The sequence below is a fragment of the Ascidiella aspersa genome, chromosome 1 (assembly GCF_963924565.1).
Source record: "Ascidiella aspersa chromosome 1, kaAscAspe10.2, whole genome shotgun sequence".
Classification (NCBI taxonomy): Eukaryota; Metazoa; Chordata; class Ascidiacea; order Phlebobranchia; family Ascidiidae; genus Ascidiella; species Ascidiella aspersa.
Window position 1 is genome coordinate 17,405,188 of NC_139447.1, and position 23,905 is coordinate 17,429,092.

The window sequence follows — 23,905 nt, forward strand, 5'->3', positions numbered from 1 at the left end:
TTAAAATTGTGTGTTGATATGTTGGATTGGAGTAACATACGAAACAGGTGCAAATAACAAATATTCTCCAAATACGATTTTTTCAAAATATCTCCAAATCGTATTGTCGCGGTAATACACAAAGAGGTAAGGCCGTGAATAAACTTTTAACCACCGTGCAATTAACGCAGGGAAGCATTGCGAGTAGGGATGTGCAAAGCAGAATATCGGCGACACATTTATAATGCTTGCTTTGAATGCGGCGTCAGCGTTTTTTCGGGCGGCCAATTGCTTCGCGAAAAGCTTCGCCTATATTCAAGTGTCAATAAGGTGTCATTGGGTGAGCGAGCGTCTAGCGCTGGTAACGCTGGTAACGCTAATAATTTAATAGCGATGTATTAAATTTTCAGTAGCCTCTGTCGCGTGGTGCTGGGTTAATGTCAGCCCCTAAATTAACTATACTATGGTCGGACATACCGGGAACTATGTCTACATTTGTAATGTTTTCGACGAGTGTTCCGCCAATTAAAAATAAATAAGCACGATGATGCCTCTGATAGTTTTTGAAGCCTTGAGAACTTTTTAACGGTTGTAAATTTGCGGCGAAAAAAGTTTGTAATATGTCATGTATTGCAAAAGACTTTCTCTTGCTATTCGGTTGCGATAATTTTTACTTCCGTTTTGGTCTAGGACAGTGGTCGGCAAACACCGGTCCGTGGACACGCAATGCGAGCACGTCCGCGAGGAGTTCGTTACCGGTCCGTAGCAAGTTTCCAGATTAGTAGCAAGTTTTCCAGATTTAAACTTTGATTTAAACCCAAACCGTACGTAAAATCCTAAAAAAGGCTAGGAAAAGTAAAAAACGATTGAAAGTATTTTTTTATCCGGATCACATTAACTTTCGTTTAAATATACTCCATGGTTAATTGGTATATGAAAAATCACAATTAGTTTCAGGACCTCGTTAATTTCAAGCACTCGTGTTTCAAGCACTCGTAGCGTTTTTTGATTGTAAAATCTAACTCCTCGTATGTACAATATATCGAAAAAGGGCCAAAATAGCATGTTTTTTTTTATCCTTAACCGTGTTTACCCTAAAGAGCATTTGTTTTATTTAAGGCCGGTCCGCGACAAAATTTTAGTTTTAAACCGGTCCGCAGTGTAAAAAAGGTTGCCGAACCCTGGTCTAGGACATTGTCCAGAACTAGATTAAAGTCCCCTCCCATGATCATCGGGGATCGGAAAAGCTGTTAAGTACGGCGAATGAATTGGCGAAGAAATCTGGATTGTCCTTATTTGGCGCGTAAACATTAACAATTACTATTGGGGTTGCATTTATTGTAATTTTAACCATTAGGTGTCGACCTTCTTGGTCTACCTGTGTGCCTGAGACGGTTTTGGATATTTTTTAGTGAAATATGGCCACCCATCTACTGCTTGAGGTGCCGTGTGCCCCAAACTCTTCCCCTCCCCATTTCATAGCCCACAACTTTTTGTGCTTGGCACTACTGTGGGTTTTCTGCAATGGGCAACGTGACATTTTTTACGACGTAAAAAATTCAAAATCGTTTTTCTGATCTTTGCAATGTTCAAACCTCAAACGTTGTGTGAAACAATGACATAATAATAATATTTAAACGCGTTGAACACCAATATCAATGTCCCATTATACTCCATGCCACAATCACATCTAAACGCTTTATTGGGACCCATCAGACAGGGATGCTTTTTCCCGCAACTGCAGTTACATTGCTTCGTTGCTACGGCATATTTTTTGGAACAACTCAAGAAAATGAAAGTTTTCGACATAGCTGAAACCAAAGCTTCAGCTTGGCAGCCAGGGCATGTCAGCGAGATTCTGGTCGCACATCGGCTGATAGATTTACTATTAGGATTGTCGTCCGGGCTTCGTTGCAGCCTTTTCCTTGACCAGTTGTTGGTAAACTTCGGTTCGCTTGACTTGTTAGGGTGGGATTTAGAAAACCGGCGAGTTTTATCAGCATCGGTTAGAACGTAAGGATTGTTATCAGTCGCGTTGACGCGAGCGCTAGATTTGGGTGCAATTGTGTTATTATCAGAACCAGAACTACCCTCAACATTGCTCATTTAAAAAGTTGGTAATAAACCTAAACCTTTAAAACAATATACTAAACAAGGTGGTCTATTTTAACATTTTACCGATTGGTTTATAAACCGAGAAGTTTCATTCGCCAACAGCATAAAAAGTTAACAGCAATTTAAAAAACTCCACGCATTTTGCCTCTTGGATAATGAGAAAATATTGCGTAACTAAGACGTAATCAAGATTTTTTTTTCATATGCAGCGAACCATATCATACGACCAAACCAAAATGCATTGGTTAAATAGGGAAAATGATCACGTGGCTATGGAGTTGACACTCATTTGTTAAAATCTCTTTCGATACAGGGAGGATGAACAGCGTTTTGCATGAAGATTAACATATAATTAATGTATGATAAACTAATTCTAACCGATGCAGCACCAAAGCCATCCCTGGCTAAAAGTTTTAACATGTAGACCATTTCGATCTCTTCGTAATAACTGATAATTTATTTTCATGGAAATCAGTGTTTTGGTAGAGTTTTTTGCGCATGAATGATCAGTAACCATGAGAACTTGTTGGCGGCTGTTAAAAACATTATAAATCGGTTTAGACTTTAGAGACTTAGCCAAGAATTGTCATAAAGCGTGTAAAACACAGGTAAAGCCTACAAAGTTAGCTGTCGTCGGTTTATCCAAAAAGTAACGTTTTTACCAGGGTCGTAACTACGTCAGGTGAGCCCATCGTGCAAATGTAACGAAATTAAAGCTTCTATATTTTCTGCGCATAGTTTTAATAAAATAAAAACATGTTTTTGTTATAACCAATGTTTTAGCAAAATTCTGAATATTATTCTAGCGACTTCAACCCAACAAGAAATAAGTGACCTAGCAATCAACCGGTATGGCAAAAACTATTAATTTGTTAATTAATGTAAATACTTGACGCTGGTCTAGAATCCTACCAAACCTCACATTATTATTTAGGTTAGGGTGCACGTTAGTATTTGGTTTTGGATAGGTCAAGTATTATTGTTAAATAATAAATATAATAATAATTGACCCTGCCACACCCAAACGCCAACCCCCACCTTAAGTACTCAAACCTTGTGCGTTATTTATTCATTGCTTGGATGCTGTGGTAGGATTCTAGACCAGCACCAAATATTTTACTTATTCAAGACATTTGGCTTTTGCACTAATAAACTTCTGTATTACTCTTTTTAAACCTCAAATATGTACTTTTACAGCAATTACAGTGGCAGTTAGAATATGGAGTTCTAAAAGGAAATTTTTTCATTATTTTGAGTTTTTAAAATATCTCTGTAGCTACTGTTATAGTTATCATGGATGCTGTTAAAAAGTGCTAGATTTGTCTAACAAAAATATGTTTTTATTTGGTTTAAATTAACAAAAAATTAATTCAAGAGACATGGCGCATTGAGCACACCAAAAAATACACACTTTACTCATTATAATAGCATTAATCAATCTGGGGCCATTCCGTGTCAATTCACACAGTCAAGAAATTCAACCTCTCCGATTTTCCTTAAATTTTACACACCTTTTCACTATCCTATATAATGAACACCTGCAAAATTTGAGCGTAATTTGTCGAGAAACATGAGAGTTATGAAGCATTTAGTTTGGGGGGGGGTCTGCCGAGGGGGTGCAATTTTTCTAATTTGGACCATGTTTGACGCCCTATTACTGCTAAACTAAATAAGATAACAACCCAATTTTTTTACAGATGATATTTATTCTACTAAATATTAAAAAAACAAACATAGTTTACATTGTCACTATAAAAGGTCAAAGGTCATAGGAATACAAAGTTGGCCTTTCCCAGCACTCGGCTAAAATTTTCCCTAATTTTGAAACCTCGCCAAGACCTCATTTTTGATTGGATTTAGCTAAAAATGGGTTGGAATGTTGTTTATAGGATTTTCTCTAAACTGTGAAAATTTCAGTACAAAATATTAAAGGGGTTTGGAGATATTGATTGTGAAACATGGGTTAAAATGAAAAAACGCCAAAAGTGGGGTCCTTTTAATATCCCGGTTACCCATGACCCCAGTGAAACTTTGCACTGAAATTTTGTCCACATATTTACTAAGATATGACAAGTCTACCATACAAAATATATTTATGGTTCTCAATGTTTTCTTATAGAAATTCTGTGTCAAATTTGGACAAAAACGCAAAAAATTACAAACGAAAAAAGATTAAAATGTCTTTGTAATTGTGTTTTTCACAATTGTTACCTCACAAAAACAAGAGTTATACTTGATAACTGTAATGTACAACTTAATAACTGGAATATTTCTTTATTTTTTTGTCATATTACTGTATAATTTCATGCATTTCTCACAATGCATGCTGCCGCATTTGTTGTGCTATGTAAAACTTTATTTTATGAATTGGCAATGAATTTACACTACCAAACTATAACTCACTTCTATATCATTCAAAATTGTGCAACAATAAACAACTTGATTGTGATATAGATGCTTACATAATTACATTGCCAAAACGGGAGGGGCAAGAGTTAAATTAAGCCAATAGGGGTCGGCACAAAAAGTTTGAAAACCCCAAAATAGATGTTGTCAATTTTTTAAATACAATATATTGTTTAATGTTATAAACAGTTAGATGAAAACGTCAGAGTTATACCTTTTATAATAAGGTTCAAGCAACATGCTCATATTAATAGAACGCAATTAACTGAGCATCTAAAAGCCTGGACGACTTTATTAAATCATTGTGTGACCCCTTTCTTGATTTGAAGACTCATTGCTTCATTAGTTAATCACAATCAAGTTACTTGAAACAAATTATACGTATATTAGCTGATGATGAAGTTGTAATATTACTTGATATTGCTGAGAATTACTCATTTATTGTTCAAGTTGCCGTGTAGGGTTCGATGCGATCACTCAAGCAACACTTCACCCTTTTGTAATATATATACTACAAAAAATATGGAGCTTTAACGTTAAAAAGCTTGCTTGCAATATCAGATTATTTGGAACATTTAACAAGCACAGTGCATGCATTTATAGACCAAATAATTCCAATTATTATCTAATCACTTGGTTCTCAAAAAAAAAGATTTTTTTTTTTTTTTTAATTATCAATCTTTGTTAATCATTCAATAAATTTTGGAACTGAAACTGAGTGGCATTTCGTTGCTACATTTCATGGTAAAAGTCCATTTGATGGAATTGGTGAAACCACTAAAAGTTTTTTTTGTATGTGCAAGTCTTCAAGCAGCAACCAACAACCAGATTTTACCAATTAGAATCAAATCTGCAAGCCACATATTGGCCTACATTTGCATCATTTTTCGGCAGTTATGATTGACTTTGTTTCACAGCCACAAGGGCAAATGAAATATCATCTGATAGTCGACGTATTTTCAAAGACTGACATGATTGTGGAATGAAGCTATGATGTGATCTTGTGCCTGTTATTGTTTTACACCATGCATATCACTTTTCCAATTCAAATATAGTGGTGAGGTCTTTAATTTCAGTTAAGGAAAGCCAAATATATTAAATCCCAGAACTAAGATCTTGTACCCATTGGAAAAGATCTTGTGTTGTGAGAATTTGGTTGTTGGTTGCTGCTTGAAGACTTGCACATACAAAATAATCTTTTAGTGATTCCACCAATCCCATCACATTTAGTGATGTCCAAATGGAACCCCTACACGGCATCTTGGACAACTCAGCGAAATCAAGTAATATTAATTCATAATGAGCTAAATTCTGTTTGTTTGGTTTCAAGTATATATATTTTTTATGATTAACTAATGAAGCAATGGGTCTTCAAAGAAAGAAAGGGGTCACACACTGATTTAATAAAGTCATCCAGGCTTTTAGATGCTCAGTTAATTGCGTTCTATTAATATGAGCCTATTGCTTAAACTTATTATAAAAAATAAAAAATTGGTGTGTTTGTTTAACTGTTTATAACATTTAACAATATATTGTATTTAAAATAAAAACTTAACCAGTGCCTCTATTTTAGGGTTCTCAAACTTTTGATCCGCATCCCCATTGGCCTAATTTAGCGAAACTCCTGCCAAATGTAATTATGGCAGCATCTATGTCACAATCAAGTTATTATTTCACAATTTTGAATGATATAAAATTGAGTTAAAGCTTGAGCTGCTAGGTTTAAATTCATTGCCATTTTAGAAAATAAGATTTTACATAGCACAACAAATAAGAAAATAAGGTTTTACATAGCACAAAAAATGAGAAAATAAGGTTTTACATAGCACAACAAATGGGGCAGTGTGCATCGGGAGAAGTGCATGACTTTTTTGTGAATTATACAGTAATCTGGCCAAAAAATAGAAAAATACTCAAGTTATCAAGTTGTACATTACAGTCACAAGTACACTTGTGTTTTGTGAGGTAATAATTGTATTAAAGGGACCCCACTTTTTGGATTTTTTTTTATTTCAACCCATGTTTCACAATCAATATCTCCCAACCCCTTTAATATTTTGTACTGAAATTTTCGTAGTTCAAAGAGAATCCTATAAACAACATTTTAACTCATTTTTAGCCAAATCCAATCAAAAATGGGGTCTTGGCGAGGTTTTAAAATTAGGGAAAATTTTAGCTGAGTGCTCGGCAAGGCCAACTTTGGATGTCTATGACCTTTGACCTTTCAGAGTGACAATGTAAACTATGTTCATTTTTTAATATTTAGTAGAAGTACTATAACCTGTAAAAAATTGGGTTTAATCTTATTTAGTTTAGCAGTAATAGGGCGTCAAACATGGTCCAAAATAGAAAAATTGCGCCCCCTCGGCAGACCCCCCAAACTAAAAGCTTCATAACTCTTGCATTTCTCAACAAATTACGCTCAAATTTTGCAGGTGTTTATTATATAAGATAGTGAAAAAGTGTGTAAAATTTAAGGAAAATCGGAGAGGTTGAATTTCTTGACTGTGTAAATTGACACGGAATGGCCCACTGACTACCTAACAAATTGTTAGAGCCATTGACATATCAGCTGTATAGCACAAACCACATAAAAAAGTTGTGCAAACGGGCATACAGGGCATTTATCTTGGAATATTTGGAAGAGATATAATGGATGTATAATTAGAATACTTTAATGAGGTTTGATAAATTTTATCATTTATTTAGTTAGTTTAAGTTGGCCAAAAATTTTAATTTGAATGGGCCACTCTTAAAGACAATGTATTTGGCGTTGTATCATAAGTAACACCTCTCTTCACACTTTTTACAGTGTGGTCAATGTGCCCAAAATAATAAAAGTTAGCTGCCCACCCTCAGGCTCTCTTAAAAGTGAAAGATGTGTTAAGGGAATATATTTAAATGTATTTTTTTACCTTTAACATATTTACATTATCATGGATAAATAATCACAAGTATTATGATCCTTATAACTCTAACAAGTCTGCTAAAGTCTAATTACCCAGATTTTACTAAGATATTTAAATATTTGTTTTCATTTCTGTATAATCATATATCCACAACGTCTTAGTAAATAAATATTTTCTAGAATTGTTTTAGACTACTGTTAAATTTGCATATAGGTATTTTTCACCTAAATGAGAATCAGCTGCTAAGTTATATTAATTATCAAGAAATAGGACAGAACCATAGAATGTGCAAAAATGTTTTTTGTGTAGAATCTAAGCACCAAAGGTAAAAATTAGTAAATTGATTTTTCTATTAAATGTATTAAAGAAAACTAATTTTCAGGATTGATGTGACACAAGAGATTTGGCATATAAGCTGCTCAAAGATTCAAACTTACATCTTTAAACATTCTGTCGTCGTCCCTGTACCAACTGAACTGCACAGGCTCAAAAGATTCTTTACTTAAAATCCCGTTAAATTATTTGTTGCACTTCAATTAGCATTCAGTGGGCAGTGGTCCTGCAGTTGTTTCTCTATTTTCTCTCTGCTTAGCTTGTGTAGCTTGGTTAGTAAAATGACTTTCTTGGTATGCCCAAAGTCTTAAACGAAGTGTGCTTGTTAGTTAACTGGTTTTACTCAGCCTTCCTATGCTCCTAGGATATTATGATATGGAAAGGCTTTATTCATCTTCAAAAATATAACTTCTGAGGGCTAGATATTGCACACATGTGTGTTTAAGTGTTTACGGGTATATTAGCTTTATATTTTATGGAAACTAATTACTTTAATAGTGTGTAATTCTAGGGATAAAAATATGGGGTTCCTATAGTTTTTCATCATTCCAATTTGTTTCAGCACATTGGACTAGAAAAAAAAATAAAATATATATATATATGTCCTGAACCATATTAAAACATGCAAAAATATAGATTTACAGTAAAGAGATTTAAGGGTTCACATGGGTTTGTCAATCCTATTTTTAATCAAGTTATAAATAACTTACTATTTAAAACCTTAATATAAGCCGATTAGTTTTTTGATAAATGCAGAAGATAAAATTTTACACTTGTTTCTGGCTGTAAGCTGTTGCAAAACCTAATTTTCTCAATTGACTAAAACACAATGATTTGTCAAATGAAGTGTTTTTTAACCGTGTTGGTTGGTAAGTAAATTACTAATAGCATATGTTGCAATTAGACTTTTTTTTTGTTTATTTGCATATAGTTGTTATTTTAATTTTTTCCTGTATGTTATACTTTTAGCGATGAAGCAATTAATTTATGTAGTAACCTGAACTATACTAAAGGAATTGGTTTTCTTTAAGTTTAGAACAAAAAGTGTTAAGATTGTATATTGTAAAGCAGTAACTTAAAATGTATAAATTGCTATAGTGCATAAAGACGTATATATCTAGTGGATGGTCGGAAACAGTGACACCATCTTATAAAGCAGTACGTCTCCAACTTTTTTCTGAAAAGATTTAGTTAGTTTTTCAAAATTTGATTTGTATGAAAAAGAGGCATTCAGGAAATGTGAGACATGTACAGATAAGCAATACCATTATGGTATTTAAAAATTTGCAAAATAAAACCATAACTTAGTATTCTGGAAATTTAATAATAAAACAAAATAATTAAATTTTCCTTTCCATAGTTCTCAGCAAAATTTAATATTTCAAATTGCAACAAAAAGATCTTATGTTTCAGTTGGCCTATAAGGATGTCTGTAAAAGAAAGGTATGGCCTAAAAAAATTTGAAAAGGTGTGGCCTAAAAAAAACAGTAAGATAATAACCCATAATGACATTAGAAGGGCAAGATCACAGACACATTTGTTGACTGATATATGTATACCATCGAGATGCACCTGTTTTGATGAGTATTTTTAATTATTGATCGATGAGAAAGTGTGATATGTAACCATTTGCCATTTAGTCTTTGTTATGTACTACAACTACCACATTTGAGCTACCTGTAAACCAAATTACAACTGGCAACAAAACAACAGTATGGCACATAGAATTATTGTGCCAGAGATGTCATTACCTTAAATGAACTTAAAATATAATTGTTTAGCAACATATAGAAAATTAAATCCACAAGCCATTTTTCCAAGCTTATATGTTTAAATCCTCTAGAGATTTTTTATAAATACAACTATATACTTGTTGTTTTAAGTTTAGTAAATAAAGTTGACTGAATCAGGTTAATAAAGCTAAGCATTGGTACAATAAACAACATAACTCTTCAATTTAAACTAGTAAATAACATATTTAAATGCTTTAATTAGGCACACAGCTTTAAGGGACTTGAGATAAATTGTATAGAGTCTTAATTGGTTGAAGAGGTACTTTCTTCCAGCTCTTGTTAAAAGTATTGCCTTATCCTTATTTAAAGAGTATCACAGGCTTGATAATTCTATTTTTAAGTAAATTTTTTTGGTTGTATTGAAGTGAAAACTATGAAAGTTTGCTAATACAATTTAAATATATTTTGTTTCCAAGGGGCTGAATTAAATCTTTTTTTATTTCAGCATTCAAATGTTGTCATTGTTCTAAATAAGTCAGTTTAAAATGACCAGATCCTACTTAAATTATTTTCGACAAATAGCATGTCAAGTTCCTTCCCAATTCATAGCCATACATGTCAAAGGAATTAAAAATAATGTGTTAAATAATTCAAAGGTTACCTTACATGCATTGTATAAAAACAGTTAAGTTCACATTAAGTTTTTCTCTGAATGACAGAAGCTCATTAATTTGCGAAACTGACACAGGTCTTGTCATTAATATGAGGCTCTAACACTGGACTTTAAATCATATGATATTTAAACCTTTTGCAATAAATATGTAATAACATAGCATAACCTACTTAGAGGTAGTATTGCATTGTTTGGTATTTAGACCTAATCTTAACCTTGCATTATTTATTTTAAACTAAAAGAAACACAACAAAAACTAAAAGTTGCTTGCAGACCACCTGGAAAATGCCTTTTTACCACTAGTGGTATGTAAAAATTTCACTATGGATATTTTCAAGTGCACATACAACTGGCCGTAGTCAATACTATATTTGTATGTACAAACAGTGTAGCACTATGCATCAATATTGGTAGAAAGACTTTTATCAGGGTTAAACTTTTAAAGGGATTCCATAATTATTTTCCAACTCCAGTTTTGTGGAAATATTTGTCCATTATAGGCCACTTGTTTATGTTATTTTTTTAGCATGTTTTTTATGATTCTGGTTTTATTTGATTCTACCAAACTTAGACGGATGAGTTACTAAAGCCTAAAATAAGGTCACAAGGTTTAAGAAGATTTAACTGCTTTTCATTGAATTCCATGTCTAATATATCTTACATATGTTGTTGCTACCAGACATAGTATACTAAAATAAGTTATTTTGGTATATATTTGTTTGTCCAACGTTTCTGTTAATTATTCAGAAAGCCTTCATCAGGAAATGACACACATTGTCAACAAGACTCAAAATAAAACGCAAAAAAGGGCATAAAATGCGAAAAACAATGTTCCATAATAAAAAGCTATAAGACTTATTTTAAACATTGTTTTGCACATTTATCTCCTTTTTTTCTTTTTGTGATGTTTTACTTTGCGTCTTGTTGAATAGTTAGGCGAAATGTTGGACAAACAAATATATACCAGAAGAAGTTATTTTTATATGTGTCTTGTAAATTTAAAACTGAAAATATAGGTTCTTTAAATATTTATATGTCTACTGAAATATCCCAGGAGAATTTAGAGCTGTATAAACTATTTTTGGATAGAAACTCTACACACAAATAAATACAGCATGGTCATATGTACACAAACCAAGACAAGCAAAGAAATATAGATATACACAGGTTAAAACCACATAGGACCACTATAAGCGTGTCATTCAGTTCAAATTTATAAAAGTTTAAATCCAACAGTTCATAGTTTTTATAAGATAAGCCTGGATATATTTCTGTGGCATAAATTACAAAAATAATCTGATTTGTTTTTTAACATTTCTGTTTGCAGAAGTAAAAACAGTATGAAAGAGCGTCCCCTTTTTTAGCCAATCACCAAAATAATAATTTTTTGGCTTAGTGCGAATTCTATTTTGCTTTGTGGTATGTTTTATTCAAAAAAAGATGTTTTTTAATCTTATTTAGCCATTTTCCGTTAGCCATAGCATCGTGAGCATGTTGTACTCAATAATATTAAAGTTATTCAAACTTAATATAAACAAATGATATTTTTGATTAACATGCAAATTCTACTATTTTTTGTAAACTTTGATAGGATAAACATGCTATTTAATATGCTTTCTGCATTTCCATACAGCTGTGAAGTAAATAACCCTCATGACGGATTTCATATTATAAATTGATACACAACAAGCTACTGTTTTTAAGCCTACTAACTTTTACAATTTTTAACAAATATTTTGTTTGTCAGAGTTTGGGACGGTGGTGGGCTGGATGCGGTTTCTCATACTAATGGCAGTTTGGTGTCAAATAGCAGAATTAAAAAATATTCTTCACAAATTACCCTTGAATATGTTTTCCACGTTTAATAAGTTTAGTTACTGTTATACCCAGTGCTTGATAATATGTGTATTAATCATATTTTTATCAATAATAATAAAACACTTAAATGCAGTCATTTATGTTTAGGGTAAATAACTTAATATGCATGACCACCTGATTTTAAGAAGCTGCAATGCTGAACATATTCTTACATTTCCATTAACATCTCTTGGTCGATTTGGATGTGACATCATAATTGATGTAAAGTTTGTGCGTTTTACCAGATATTTTAACTGTAAAAATCATTTAAACCTTGTTACAGGATATTTCTGCAGACAAGAAACATGCAATTATTGAATTTTGTTCGAAAGACAATTGCTATATTCTACATGATCTTAATACTGCCCATGGTTCTTATGTGAATGATTGTAGAATTCAAAATGCATCTGTTAAGTTGTCCCATGGGGACATCATAAAATTTGGACACAATGGTAGTAAATACGAAATTTGTATTGAAAACTTTAAAGTAAGTCTTTGTAGGATTATATAAAAGCCAGTGTGTAGGATTATTTCATTTGTAAATTACTGCAGCATTTGACTACCATCTACATCATATGTGTATATAATTTCAGGCGAAAATACTGCCTGTATTGTAATTTTATCATGCAACCCACTGTCACACAATGTCAATGGAATTAAATCCCACTGCAACTTAAGAGTAGGTGACAGTCACTCATCCTAAGAGATATCTCAAAAAAATACTTTATAATTATAATACTTTTATAGATTTACACAACAAAAACATCTGACCATGTTCTTATTTATATTTCATTTTTAGTCAATTTTGTATTTTGCTTATTATATATGTCCATTTTTCAAAAAAATGGTTTATCCACTTTAATTGGCAGTGCTTAAGAACCCCTACATTGGCTTAAAAAAGAAATCAAGATAGTCGCCTTCAAGTTAAATAGCCAGTTTGACATTTGCACATGGATGGATCCAGGGGGTACCAGACACTGTGTTAGGCTAATCTAATGCACAAAAGAGGCAATACATACTATGGCATGTTGCACAGATCTCCCTTATGTATTGCCTAATGTCAAAAGATTCTACCAGTCTGGTTACATCATAGCTAATCATCATAAACAAAATTATTTTAAACAGTAGTTCTTGAGCAAACTTATGCAAACAGGCAATCTAGGTGACTGGGGGGTACAGGGGCCTGCCTTTACTACACTTATGATATGGCATAAGTATCATTTTCGCCCGCTTCAGCAATATCATTACTTATTTGGCATGTGCATGCAAAACGGTTGCTGGCCTCTGTTTTACACAATACAATTATGAGGATTTAGAAACCTTTTTTTATATTAAAAAATCAAATAACAATGTTACTTATGTAAAATTTGTATTTAGAAAACTGTTGAAAATAGTTCTCAACAAAGATGGCATTCTCCTGTTCAAATTGTCCTTTCAACTCCACGGCAACAAAACTGCAGTGATTCATCTACTTTGCCTCATATTCCAACTTTATCTTCATGTAAATAAAACAATAAATAGTGCTGCAATAGAAAAAAAATATGAAAAGATATAATTGTAAATCTTGTCTGACTGCTTCAAGTTATAAAAAAATTAAAATAACTTACATGACATCAACTTTTTATGGAAATATGAAATGCGTTTATTGAAGATTTTATATAATGGTATATTGATTTAGCTTACATCATGTTGTGAATATTGGTATTTTTGATTAGCATCTTTTAATGGAGGAAGTCTACAGAAGAAAAGTTGTGTGCAACCACACCCTCCCTTACGAACACGACCGCTAAGTGCTTCTAACACCACTTTTCAGGATATGCCTAAAGAAGGTTGGATAATATGTGTTGTAAATTAATAAAACAAATGAGTTTTGCTTGAATACCTGAAATTTTTTTAGCATGGATTAAATGGATTTATATTTGTATGGTAGAGAAGGCAATTTATGACATACAAATGATTATTGAGTTAAATGATCTCTAACTAGTGGGCCTTAATTAACTGAATGTTTTTAAATTGACAAGGTACCAGCCGCTAAAAAAATGCAGAGTGAAATTTGAATTTATTACCTGTATATCGCAGCAAACTGATGTCAACTGGCAAATTGTAGGCACAATCAGATAGAGAATGCTTACCGACAATGAAAGTAAAAAAAATATTTGTAAAATCACACATAATGCAAATGCGGACAAGTAAGCGCTTTTGTTACACAGTACTTTGGTCAAATAATACATAATTTCATACCTATGCAGCTTTGCTATATAGGTGTTTTACTGGTAAGTTACACCAGCCATGGGTCCACTTAGTTCTTGCTGCAAACTAACTAATCACAAGTTATTCAAATATATTAGATAGCCCCATAATAATTAGCATTTAAATTTACAGTAGGAATATTTGAAACTATGTAACATGGATATGGCAGTGCTTTTGGCTTTTAATTTGGCCAGGAACCTCAAAAACAAAGAGAGGGTTATGATAAAACCTTCTATTTGTTAAATGTTCTAACTAAGAACACTGAAAGCCATCGCAGATCCACCAAATATGTCAATCAATGATGCAAGCAAGACAGGCTAGAAAAACAACTGGCCTGCAGTGATGTACGAACTCACAACCTCCCGGCATACCAGAATCGGCGCTCCACCAACTGAACTACACATGCTCAAAGAGAGAAACAACCATAGGACGATCCTTGCTAGATTCTGTTAGAACAAGCGACGTCATATTGGAGGGGATCTACAGTACCATATCATTCAATAAAGATACATACACATATGTGTTAAACAACTGTGATCTACCTTTCTGAAGCTGCTTTTTGATCAACGATAACAGCTTATATATCATTAGTACACCAAAAGCCATCGCAGACTTACCGAATTTGCTGATCAATGATACTAGCAAGGCAGGCTAGAAAACCAACTAACCTGCAGTTTTTCTAACTTATAATTCCTCAACACTGCATTTTAACTGAAACACTCGTATACACAATGCATATAATCTGTGATCAAGCCCTTTTAGGTTCTTACTGACCAACCATAACGGCACACATTATATATATATATATATATAATAGTACACATGATGCCTTTTGGAAGGTTTACAAAAATCTGTCGGCCCAATCATGATTTTCCTTCAAGCAAGACCTAACTACAAAATCAACTAGTCAAGAAATGACCATAGCACTGTTGCCTGCTGCATAATGTTTTGTATGTTCAAACATATATGTGCCTTTGGTCAGTTCGATCACAGATTAACACCATGTGTATATCAATGTTTCAGGTGCTAAATACAGTCTGTTGATCTCTTTAAATGAGGTTGAATGTACGAACAAAATACAGCAGGCAACAGTTATATGGTTGTTTACTTTACATGTTTGATAGCATCACCAGTGACAGTAACTGGTTGTCCGAAAAGTTTAATATTCTAAAAATCTAAAATTTATTGAAATGCAAAAAACATATAATGCAAAAAGTGGGGTTGCCATACTGTAGTTCTTAAGCCAAATGCAGCTCTTACGTTGCGGTTAACAAGTAGGAAATGTGGCTCTTGGTCTCTGACTTTTGACCACTCGTGGCCTAATTATTGAGTGTCAATCAAATGTAATAGTGTGAGCAGCTTACATGTAATGCCAGAATTCGGAGATTTCGTAATTTCCTTTAAGGCATTTAGTCCAAATGTTACTTCCATCATTATTGTGCTAAGTATGCTATAGGGTTACTCAAGTTCTACTTTAAGCCAATATGTTAAACATTTGTAATGTTTGGACTAAGATATAAATGTATATAGGCAAATAGTTGTTTTGTCACCTAAGGGTATATTATGATTAATCCGCTCCAATCAAATAGGAGGTAAACAATTAACTAAAAATAAACTAGAATTCGATATTCTGGATGCTTATTCTAGATTTGAAACTTGTTATTGTAGAATACCTTGGGATTCTACTTTGTACATATCTAGCTGTTAATTATTATCCATGGTTTGTGTTTAATATACATAATTGGTGTAAAAATGGTTTCACTGTACTGTAAATGTTTGATGATTAGCTTTTTGTTATCTTAAAAATGTAACTTCTCAATTAGAAGTTGCATCTTAGTTTTTTATGCGACGTAAGAAAACATTGTAAAATTAGTAATTATATGTTTTGATATATATTTGTTTTTGATATACCCTAGTTAATTCCAGAATGACCTATCTACAATTAAATTTAGATTATAGGTCATCATGTATACATTAAGCAAATTATTATTGAGGTTTAAAAAAGTTTTCATTAAATGTTTTTTGTTTGTTTAAGCTCAGTTTCATCAATAAATGTATTATAAAAATTTATTTAATGCAGTTTTTAAAAACACTGTTTTTAGCATGGACAAAATCTCCAACAGCAGATCAACTGCAAGAAAAAGATCAGAAACTTTTAAGAATGGGTGATGAACTTAACAGATTGGCAATTTTTGAGCAGGTAATTGTTTTTTTAATGATCTAAATTTATTGTTATGTTTATTGTCAGCTTAGTGAAAACAGCTTAATATAATGATAACTACATGTTAAGTTTGTAATGCCTAAGTTTAATTTTTCTCATGAGAATATTTTGTATTTTATTGGGATACCGATAACCAGTATTGCGATTCGAATTGATACCTAATGCTGTCATGACTATGCTCAAACAAGCGAAATAGATGAAAATTAAACTTTCGAATGCAATTTTTTTCCAGGTTATTAGCCAAAATTTGTCCGGTGTTTGAGGTTTTATTTGTCTTCAGGTTAATAACCTAGACTGCTATTTTTCGATAAATTGCTTTTAAATTTGCTATCTTTTTGGCACGGATACCAGCCTAATATTGGACAAGTACTGTTACTAACACTTAGCATCGGCTCGATCCAAAATCATCAGACATCTCACTACTTAGCAGCAACTGGCAAACAAAATTACGATCCTTTTATCACACAACAAGGCTTATTATTACTCAAAAATTAATTAAACAAATCAAAATGAAACATTCAAACTGGTTGAGTATATCTGTAATAATAAAAGAGAGAGTTTGTAATCTGTGTGCGTGTGGAAACATGTTCGCCCGGTCTGTCGCTGGCAGAGCAACGTCGTCCTCAACTAACAAAAGGACCGGCGAATCCCCGTCTTGTGCTCGCTTCTCCACGGGCGCGCGGCATATCAGAAACCTCTACCAAAACCTTTTTGACGTGCTTAGAAGTTGGGTATTTAGTCCTTCCAGCGGTTTTAATATTAACTAATTTTCAGTTTTAAGTAAGATTTTACTTACGTTGGAGAAGTATGGTACAGGATTAAGTAAAAAGCACATCACATGTTATAATTCATGTTAACAAACATGTGCAACGTTCTAAGTAAAGACTTAAGTTTAACAATGCCAAATTTAGGCAGAGTTCACAAAATTTCGCATTTGTTGCAGTTTGAACAGTAAGGATTTTATATTTTCAATGGGTTACCGGTTTGTCTGACATTGGACGCAGCTTAATTTGGCGTTTAGTGCAGAGGTTTTTTAAGAAATTTTAATTTTTATACATGATGCGGATTTTTCTTTAGTTGTCTGCCATTTGATACCAGGATTACGTGTTTGCTTGAGAATCACACAAGTCTAACAAACACTGTATACTACACATACTTTGAATAAACATCAGGAAACCTACAAGTTTATACTTTTATGTTTAATAGGTTTTCACAGTTTGTTTAACCACGTAAAAGATAGTCCAAGATGCAAAACATTTTGTTGATTGCAGCATTTGCCTTAAAATCCTTTCATTAGGCATCAAGACACCTACACAGACAACCTATAGCAACCCTAACGGAGTATAAAGTACGCGAAATTTGGACTGAGTTTGCAAAATGTCGTGTTTATTGCAGCGGTTTAAACACAGTGCAAATTTGATTTTCGAACTGGATTTTCTTTTGTTGGACTCAGTATAGTACCTACCGGAATAACACAAAGCATTTGTTTGAATTTCGTTTAGGTAGAGTTCAAAATATCGCATTTAAAGTTGCTATTTTAATAGTAACCAATTTTTAGTTTCAAATGAGATTTTATTTACATTGGACGCAGTATGGTACTGGGATTACTTGCTTAAATATCATGCAGTGCGAATAATGGCTGCTACAACTTAAGGTTTTACGATTGTGAATGGTTCCCTATCGATATATGTCAGAGATGTTTCACAGTCATGCAGGTAATTGCGATAACTTATACGCAATCCGATTAAATCGATATACATATCACAAAATTTCGTTCCATTAGAGCCAGTTGGGTTAGCGCCTATTAACTAAACCATCCAGAGAATGATGTGGAGCCAGAAATACGTATTTGTTAGGGCTTTCCATCACTTTAACTTAATTGTAATGGTGTTGCCATGCATTTGTCTACTTTAATTGTGAGAAAGCATTTACTCAACCCATTTTATACACAGTATGGAACGTTACTTTCGGTTGCATGGTAAATTACACAGTCATTTATACTTACACAGGAATGGTATACATAATATGCCATTTTGATCAACGATCGATCAACAGCGTGATGGCTTCATACAAGTTTAACCACAAAAAATCGGGCCACTCCTCAAATTCACATAATATATCGCGCTTATTGCAAAAGACTGCATATTTTTGTTAAGTAAATACCCTATTTAACCCGGACAACGTTGGGTATTTTGTGTAGTTCAGTGGTTCTCCAAATGTTGTTAAAAAAATACACAACGCCCCCTAGCAATTTTTTTAATTGCTCAAGGTCCCCTTAAATATATACACAAATAAACACAAAATAACACGTTGTTTTTAAGGGTATCAATGGTATTGGTGATACCATATTTAGTATTGTAATCCTAACGAAATCACAGTAATTGAGTGACGTAATCACAAACAGTATTTAAACTGGAACTGTACAGCCAACAGTGGCAGCGCACCAAGAAAAACAAAATTTAACCTTAAAAATTGAACTAAAAATATATTTTTTGACTAAATTTTGACCTATAAGAAATGCCTTGGTTTAAAGAACATATTGTTGTTTGAATTAATGTATTAGTATCTTGGCGTCGTTAAACATGCGTTTTAGATGTTTTATTGAAAATTGGTGGTTTACAAATCAAAACTCTTAAAAGCTTAGTTCATATTTTCGGCATGTCTAAAAGACGAACAACTATAGAAAGTCCAAAGAACAAACCAACACGTTGATTATTTTACAAAATTGTTGTGTAAACAGTTGAAATAGAACATGAAAATAATTGCAGAAAATAACAAAAACCTAGTTATCAAAATAGGAAAAGGGATAAGTTTTAAAAAGATGTCTAGTTTTTTTTAACGATTTATGTGCATTTTTATCCGATATTGACTTAAAATAATTTTGACCAATTTTGCCCCTACGTGAAAATTTTCACTTTTTGTAACAAGTCAAAAAATAATCACCCTACTTCTTAGCAAAACGCAACACTATGACGTCATAATGTACAATTCAACTCAAAGCATGCAATCACATGAATAAACAACTAATCGTAGCGAGCACAAATATGTTAGAATTATGTTAGCGTACTGTCACTTTACGTGTTTAGGTCTAGCCTGAGTTTGACATTTCTTCTTTTCTCCCACAATTAGGCCTATGTACGGCATAGTTATTAGTATTGTGTTTGTTAAGCTTAGTTTGGGAAAGTAAGTTGCCTAGAAATTTTATTGCCCAAAAAATTTTCTTCTTCAGGAGCGTCATGTTGATTTTTTGTTAGGTGCTTCTCGATCCCAGAAAATTGTCCCGCGGACCCCAAAAAGACCGCGGACCCCAGTTTGAGAAACACTGATCTAGTTGTTCATAAAACTATACATTATGTCTATTGTGCTAAATCTGTTAATTTCGACCAGTGTTCCATGGAACATTGGTCAAACTTACTTTGATAGCAAACACTTGCAGATCTTTCACAAAACACTAGTATCTGCAGCACACCAACTGAAAATAACTGCAGAAAATAACACTTATTTTGCCTCTGACACTTACAAAAAATGAAGCACTGTACATAGGATTGCTTAATAGATATATTAAATACTCCAGGTTCAAATCCTAAAAGTTGGCCATTCTATTTTAACAACCTTATCTGATAGCATTGGTAAAGATTGAATAACAACAAGCCATTTCTGATGAGGCAAATACATTATTAAATTACCTAACAAAACAGCATTTTCAAGCAACTTTTGAAATTCAAGGTTACAAGTATATTATACAAAAGCTTACAACATTCTTTTAACCCACATTATTCAACTATAAACGTAAGAAGAACCTTTGTCTTGACTAATAAAACGTTTTATGTTTGCCCAGGAATCAAACCGCAAGGATGGTACAATTTCCAAGTTAAGAAAGGAAATCGATGAACTGCAACAAATGTTACTAAAAAGTAAAAATGATGGCCCTAGTGATATGTGCCAAAAGTTGGCATTGGTTGATAATGAGTTAAGCACAAGAAGATCTGAAGTTGACTCACTACAGCGGCAAATTAAGTTGATGAATGAAAAAGTATGCTCCACACCCACATTAACCTCACAGATTGCTCAACGAGATTCACAAATACAGAAACTGAGACAAGATCTTGATAAATTTAAACTTGAATATGGCATGTCCCAAGGTGATTTTAGTTTATAGTGGTAATAAACAAGAAATATTTAAATAATTTGCTTTATAAGGCCTAGTTCATAACAAATAATTTGCTTTGTAAGGCCTAGTCCAATCACTACAGCGTGAAGTACAAACAAAGGAAACCATTTTAAGTCAAAAAAACTCTGAAGTGGAGGATTTACGAAAGAAACATAGGCAAAAAGATGTAAAGCTATCATCAATATCTGCAAAGGTTTTTATATTTATTTTACATTGATAATATCATAATAAGAACAAAACTATGATTTTGTAGTTTATGCAACTTACAGAAGACAAAACAAAAGACGAATCAATCTGTTGTCTAAAAAAGCAAGTCAAGGAACTCAAGCTTGTATGTATTCTTTCGTATACAGTATTTTTTATTTGTTTAATCATATATTATATTGTAGAAATTGCAAACACTCGAAAGCAGAAGTGCTGACCAAGCATCATTGTTGCAAACATATAAAGAAGAAATCTCAAAAATACAGTCGAAAAATCAAATAGCAAAGCAGGAGTCTGAAAATTTCAAAAAAGAATTTGAATCTTTAAAACTTAAACACCATGAAATACAAAGAACTGAAAGGATTCAAAAAATTGACTTGGAACAAGCAAAGTCCACAGTTTAGTTCATTGTTTTATACTTATTTGGACATGCATATAAGAATTGTTTTTTTTTTTAGTTTCAGCGGTTTCGTATGAGAGTTATAAGAACTGTTTACTCAAACCCAGGAGTAATCCAAGCTGAGGATGAAGATACTGTTGAAGATGGAAAGCTTATTGGTGACATAAAAATGATCATTCAAGAAAAGTATGTTTAATATAAATCACACTGCCTACAAATTGAATATTAGCAAAATCAATTATGGCAACTTGATTCCATAAATATATTTAAAGTGATATAGTTATATATTTTAAATTTATAGGTTTCAAATTTAAAACATCTAATCTTATATCGTAAAATGTTACTTATTTATTTTACATTAGGTATTACTTTTAAAGATGTAGGCATTCCTAACCCCTAAAAATGAACAGAGCATGCAATGTTTAACAAGTACAACACATTTACACATATCACAAGAAACTATATTTTTAATGAAATTTTAATTTGCAAATTTTTTTTTTTTTTAGTTGTCTTGGCTGTAAATATGTGGGGTAGTGCAGTGAAAGTCCTAAAAAAAATTTTTAAGCCGACCCTGATTTATATTTTCTATACATTTTATTATGTTTAGCCATGCAAAATTTTGGCATAGGTTTGACACTGGGTAACCCCAGTGCTTTTTGTACAGATAGTAATGCATTATAACATACTTCATTCAAGATTATAAAAAGCATTAGTACCTTCATCACTGATCCATTTAACATTAACCATATATCCCTGACCTACAAATGTGTTTACAACAAAGACAAACATAGTTTTAAAAGTCTGCAAAAACTGTTTTAAAGGTTTTTATTTTACATTTTTTAACTGTTGAGTATCTCTCCTTGATATTTTAATGTTAATGACATAATTACTGTTAAATAAAATAGATGAATTACCTTACAAACTCATTCTAAATATGTTTCCTTTCCAGTTTAGATTTCAAGAAAAGTATAAAACTTCTTCACCAGCAGATTGAAGAAAGCAATGCATCATTTACAGAAATTGAAACTGCTCATGATTCCTGTAAAACTGCTCTAATCGACATTCTGGTATGATTTTTTATATGCTTTACCTTCTATGTAGGGAGAGTGTTGTATTGACCAATACCCTTCTGATTTTGTCATAAATATTTATTTTTGTATTTTGTAACTTTACAATAGTTTGTGTACTCTCTCCACTGTTCTCCAACATCTATATTCCCTTTAACTATTTTTCAATGCATTATTATTGTCCTGAAAATTAGGTTTTGTATATTTAAGTGAATGGCTTTTCGTTTTATTCAAATTAGGATAAATTCAATTTTTTGTATTTATGTCTCTTTCTTACTTTTAACCTACTAATAGAAATGTTTCACTTTGAAAACTTTTTTTAATATTATTGAATAATTTGAGCAGGGGCGTATCCAGAAATTCAAAAGGGGGGGGGGGTTACGAATTTTCAACTTAGGGAATTCCCCGTTGTTTTTTCGTCTGACGTTAATGACGTCATAAAATACTGACGGATAGGACGTCATAAAATAGCGATGGTAATAACGTCATAAACAAGAAAAAAAAATCATCCGAAACAGCCAATTAACGTCCAGCAAAAGCGAACATTTAGACGTAAAGCGAACACATGCGTTATCGATAATCCTGCCAGGCGCCAACTGCGAAACCGCTTAGTGTGCCATCATTAACTTCAGGCGAAAAACTAAACCAAGACCGTGAAATATGTGTGATTGATTTTGGTAGATCCATTTACGGGACTAGGCTATATTACAAGCACGTCTTTCGCCATCTGCAATACTAAACGGAGATCGTTTTTCCCGGGTGTTTTTTCGATAAGCGCGACATATAAAACTATTTCGAAAAAAACGGTCTAACTTTAATAGTTAGTTAATTTAATTCAGCGTTTGATAACCGTTTTAAGTTTGGGCGCACCTGGCGAGCGAAGCGAACACAATTTTTTTTTGGTATAACGGCGTTTCTTTTAAATTTCTTGCAAGTTTTTATTACATTGCCGACAATGAAAAATGGTAAAAAATATATGTCAAATATTTTTGAATACGTTTTCGGTTTGTCCGCGACGCAATTGGCAGCTTTCCACGGCGCAACGGTAAAGAAGCGCTGATCTAGTTGAAATTCGCGCGAAAAATTTTCGCACTTGCGTAGTTAAAATAGTCAAAAAGTATTTGAAATGAACTCGTGTATAGTTTGTCAAAGAGGCGACGGGCCCGATACAGTAGGTTGCCGACCCCAGTCTTACACCAACATCTGATATTAACGCAGACAACAAACAGCGAGAAACATCAGCACCGTCTAAGTCGACGTTTTCAGAGAGAAAAAAGCGGAAACCGCTTGATTTAAATTATTAATTGTCGAACACACACTTGCTGATTAGCCAACCTGAACGAATAACGAAAGGCGAAAGAGAAAAACTATCTAGCGTTTACGGTCGACCAAAGACGAAAAACGGCGTTTTGCGTTTGATTTTGGTTTCGCATTAGCTCAAGACCCGTGACCCAATTACATTTAAAAACACGCAGCTTCGGACGGTGAGTAATATCTAACTGATCTATTTTTTATAATCATTGGCTGTAACACAAGGTAAAATTCACGGCAATGTTACAATGCAATATGCAAAAGTAATGAAGGGCC

General features: G+C 32.8%; 1 protein-coding gene across 1 annotated transcript in view; it reads left to right on the plus strand.

Annotated features, from left to right (window-relative positions):
• Positions 1 to 11,998: 11,998 nt before the first annotated feature.
• LOC146168119 (forkhead-associated domain-containing protein 1-like) overlaps positions 11,999 to 23,905 on the plus strand; it is a 46,171-nt gene continuing 34,264 nt past the window's right edge. The window contains exons 1-11 of the mRNA XM_083380382.1: positions 11,999 to 12,227; positions 12,289 to 12,492; positions 13,383 to 13,506; positions 13,721 to 13,834; positions 16,358 to 16,455; positions 20,315 to 20,618; positions 20,710 to 20,840; positions 20,901 to 20,978; positions 21,037 to 21,249; positions 21,310 to 21,437; positions 22,201 to 22,318. Of these exons, the coding sequence (XP_083236508.1) occupies positions 12,129 to 12,227; positions 12,289 to 12,492; positions 13,383 to 13,506; positions 13,721 to 13,834; positions 16,358 to 16,455; positions 20,315 to 20,618; positions 20,710 to 20,840; positions 20,901 to 20,978; positions 21,037 to 21,249; positions 21,310 to 21,437; positions 22,201 to 22,318 (1,611 nt within the window). The 5' untranslated portion in view covers positions 11,999 to 12,128. The remainder of the gene's footprint in view (positions 12,228 to 12,288; positions 12,493 to 13,382; positions 13,507 to 13,720; positions 13,835 to 16,357; positions 16,456 to 20,314; positions 20,619 to 20,709; positions 20,841 to 20,900; positions 20,979 to 21,036; positions 21,250 to 21,309; positions 21,438 to 22,200; positions 22,319 to 23,905) is intronic.